The 1,569-nt window shown below is 31.8% G+C and overlaps 1 protein-coding gene across 1 annotated transcript in view; it reads left to right on the top strand.

Annotated features, from left to right (window-relative positions):
* LOC107301412 (nucleobindin-2-like) overlaps window positions 1-1,565 on the top strand; it is a gene marked incomplete at its 3' end in the record, with an annotated part of 6,461 nt that extends 4,896 nt beyond the window's left edge. Inside the window, exons 2-4 of the mRNA XM_015830644.1 lie at window positions 32-217; window positions 1,140-1,230; window positions 1,558-1,565. Coding sequence (XP_015686130.1) covers window positions 32-217; window positions 1,140-1,230; window positions 1,558-1,565 — 285 coding nt within the window. The remainder of the gene's footprint in view (window positions 1-31; window positions 218-1,139; window positions 1,231-1,557) is intronic.
* Window positions 1,566-1,569: the final 4 nt, after the last annotated feature.

The raw sequence follows: 1,569 nt of genomic DNA, 5'->3' as shown, positions 1-1,569 counted from the left end.
CCCCCCCATTTTTAACTCTTCTTATTTGCAGGCTACACATGACTTAGAAAACTATGACAATGACCGTCATGAGGAGTTTAAAAAGTATGAGATGATGAAAGAACATGAAAGGAGAGAATATTTAAAAACACTGGATGAAGAAAAGAGACACCAAGAAGAAGCAAAATATGAGGACCTGAAAAAAAAGCACAATGATCACCCCAAAGTTAACCATCCTGTAAGTTCGCTGTTTTTACCCACACTGTATAAAATGTATTTGTTTATATATTTTTATTTTGTTTATCAAATTTATATGGCTACCCATCTCACACAAAATCTCTCTGGATAATTGACCCCAACAATTAAAACATTATATGAAAGCCATTTAAAACAATTAAATATAAATTAAAGAAAAACAACGTGATGAAAGGGAACACATCAAATAAAGTTCTATTATGGTCATACACCAGGATAACTCATCAGAATTTTATACATGTTGGCAGGGATCCTTAAACTTATGAAAAAGTCAAGCTCACCAAAGTCAGTTAAATGGATACTAAATCATTTATATTTTCATTTATTTCAATATCACTTCAATATCATGGCAGTGTTTATCACATTAAAATATTATAGTTTTTGAGCTTGACTTTTGGTCATTGATTTCATTAAGCTTTTAGACTATAACCTAGTATAAATGCCATTTCCTATGCTTCCCATACAATTATTTCTCAACTAATTAGGACACTTTAAAAATGGAAAGATTCTGGGCTTTTTCAAAAATATCTATATTTTTCACTTTTTTGTGGAAACTGCAGTGTGACTAAATTCTACCCATCTTTTTGTCACAATGATGTCAATCCTACATAGGCATTGCGGAAGGATGGAAATTGTTTTTAGGGTGAATATAAAATATGTTTTATATCTGTAAAGTTTTATAGTTTTCTGTGACTGTAAGAATTTATACTAAAGATGCAGAGAAATAATGTATTACAGTCTTTTCCTTGCCATGTACGTGTTGGACAAAAAACCCCAAAGAGTGCTTAGGGGAAAATTAACTAGATTTTGAAGTCCTTTGGGTAACATAGTGTGATTTTAATTCTTTTAATTTAAAAGCTTTTGTGAAATCATTTGCACAAATGGTGTTCACTATTAACTTTCAGGGAAGTAAAGACCAACTGAAAGAGGTATGGGAGGAAGCAGATGGCCTAGATCCTAATGATTTTGATCCAAAGACTTTTTTCAAGTTGCATGGTAAGATTTATAGTTAAAAAAACATTAAGAAACAGAATTATCACATAACATTGACAATCTTTTGCACTTTTCAGACTGACAAATGTATCTTGGCATGTGCTTTTCAGGAGAACTTCAACAGATGCACGACATTTTTTCCCCCATATACTGTATAACCAACAACATATATATACATTGTTGTACATGGGTTTGTATTCACTTTTCCTAATCAGATAGCCCACCATATGACTTGAAGCAACATATACAGATATTAAAGTGGGATTGATTGTGTTCTAGAGTTATGGACGGGTGTCTCTGTAATTTATATTCATATGCCTTTTTTAACAGATGTCAATGCTG

The sequence above is a fragment of the Protobothrops mucrosquamatus genome, unplaced genomic scaffold (assembly GCF_001527695.2).
Source record: "Protobothrops mucrosquamatus isolate PMUCROS unplaced genomic scaffold, P.Mucros_1.0 scaffold12468, whole genome shotgun sequence".
Classification (NCBI taxonomy): domain Eukaryota; kingdom Metazoa; phylum Chordata; class Lepidosauria; order Squamata; family Viperidae; genus Protobothrops; species Protobothrops mucrosquamatus.
This window is presented reverse-complemented; position numbering and strand designations above follow the sequence as displayed.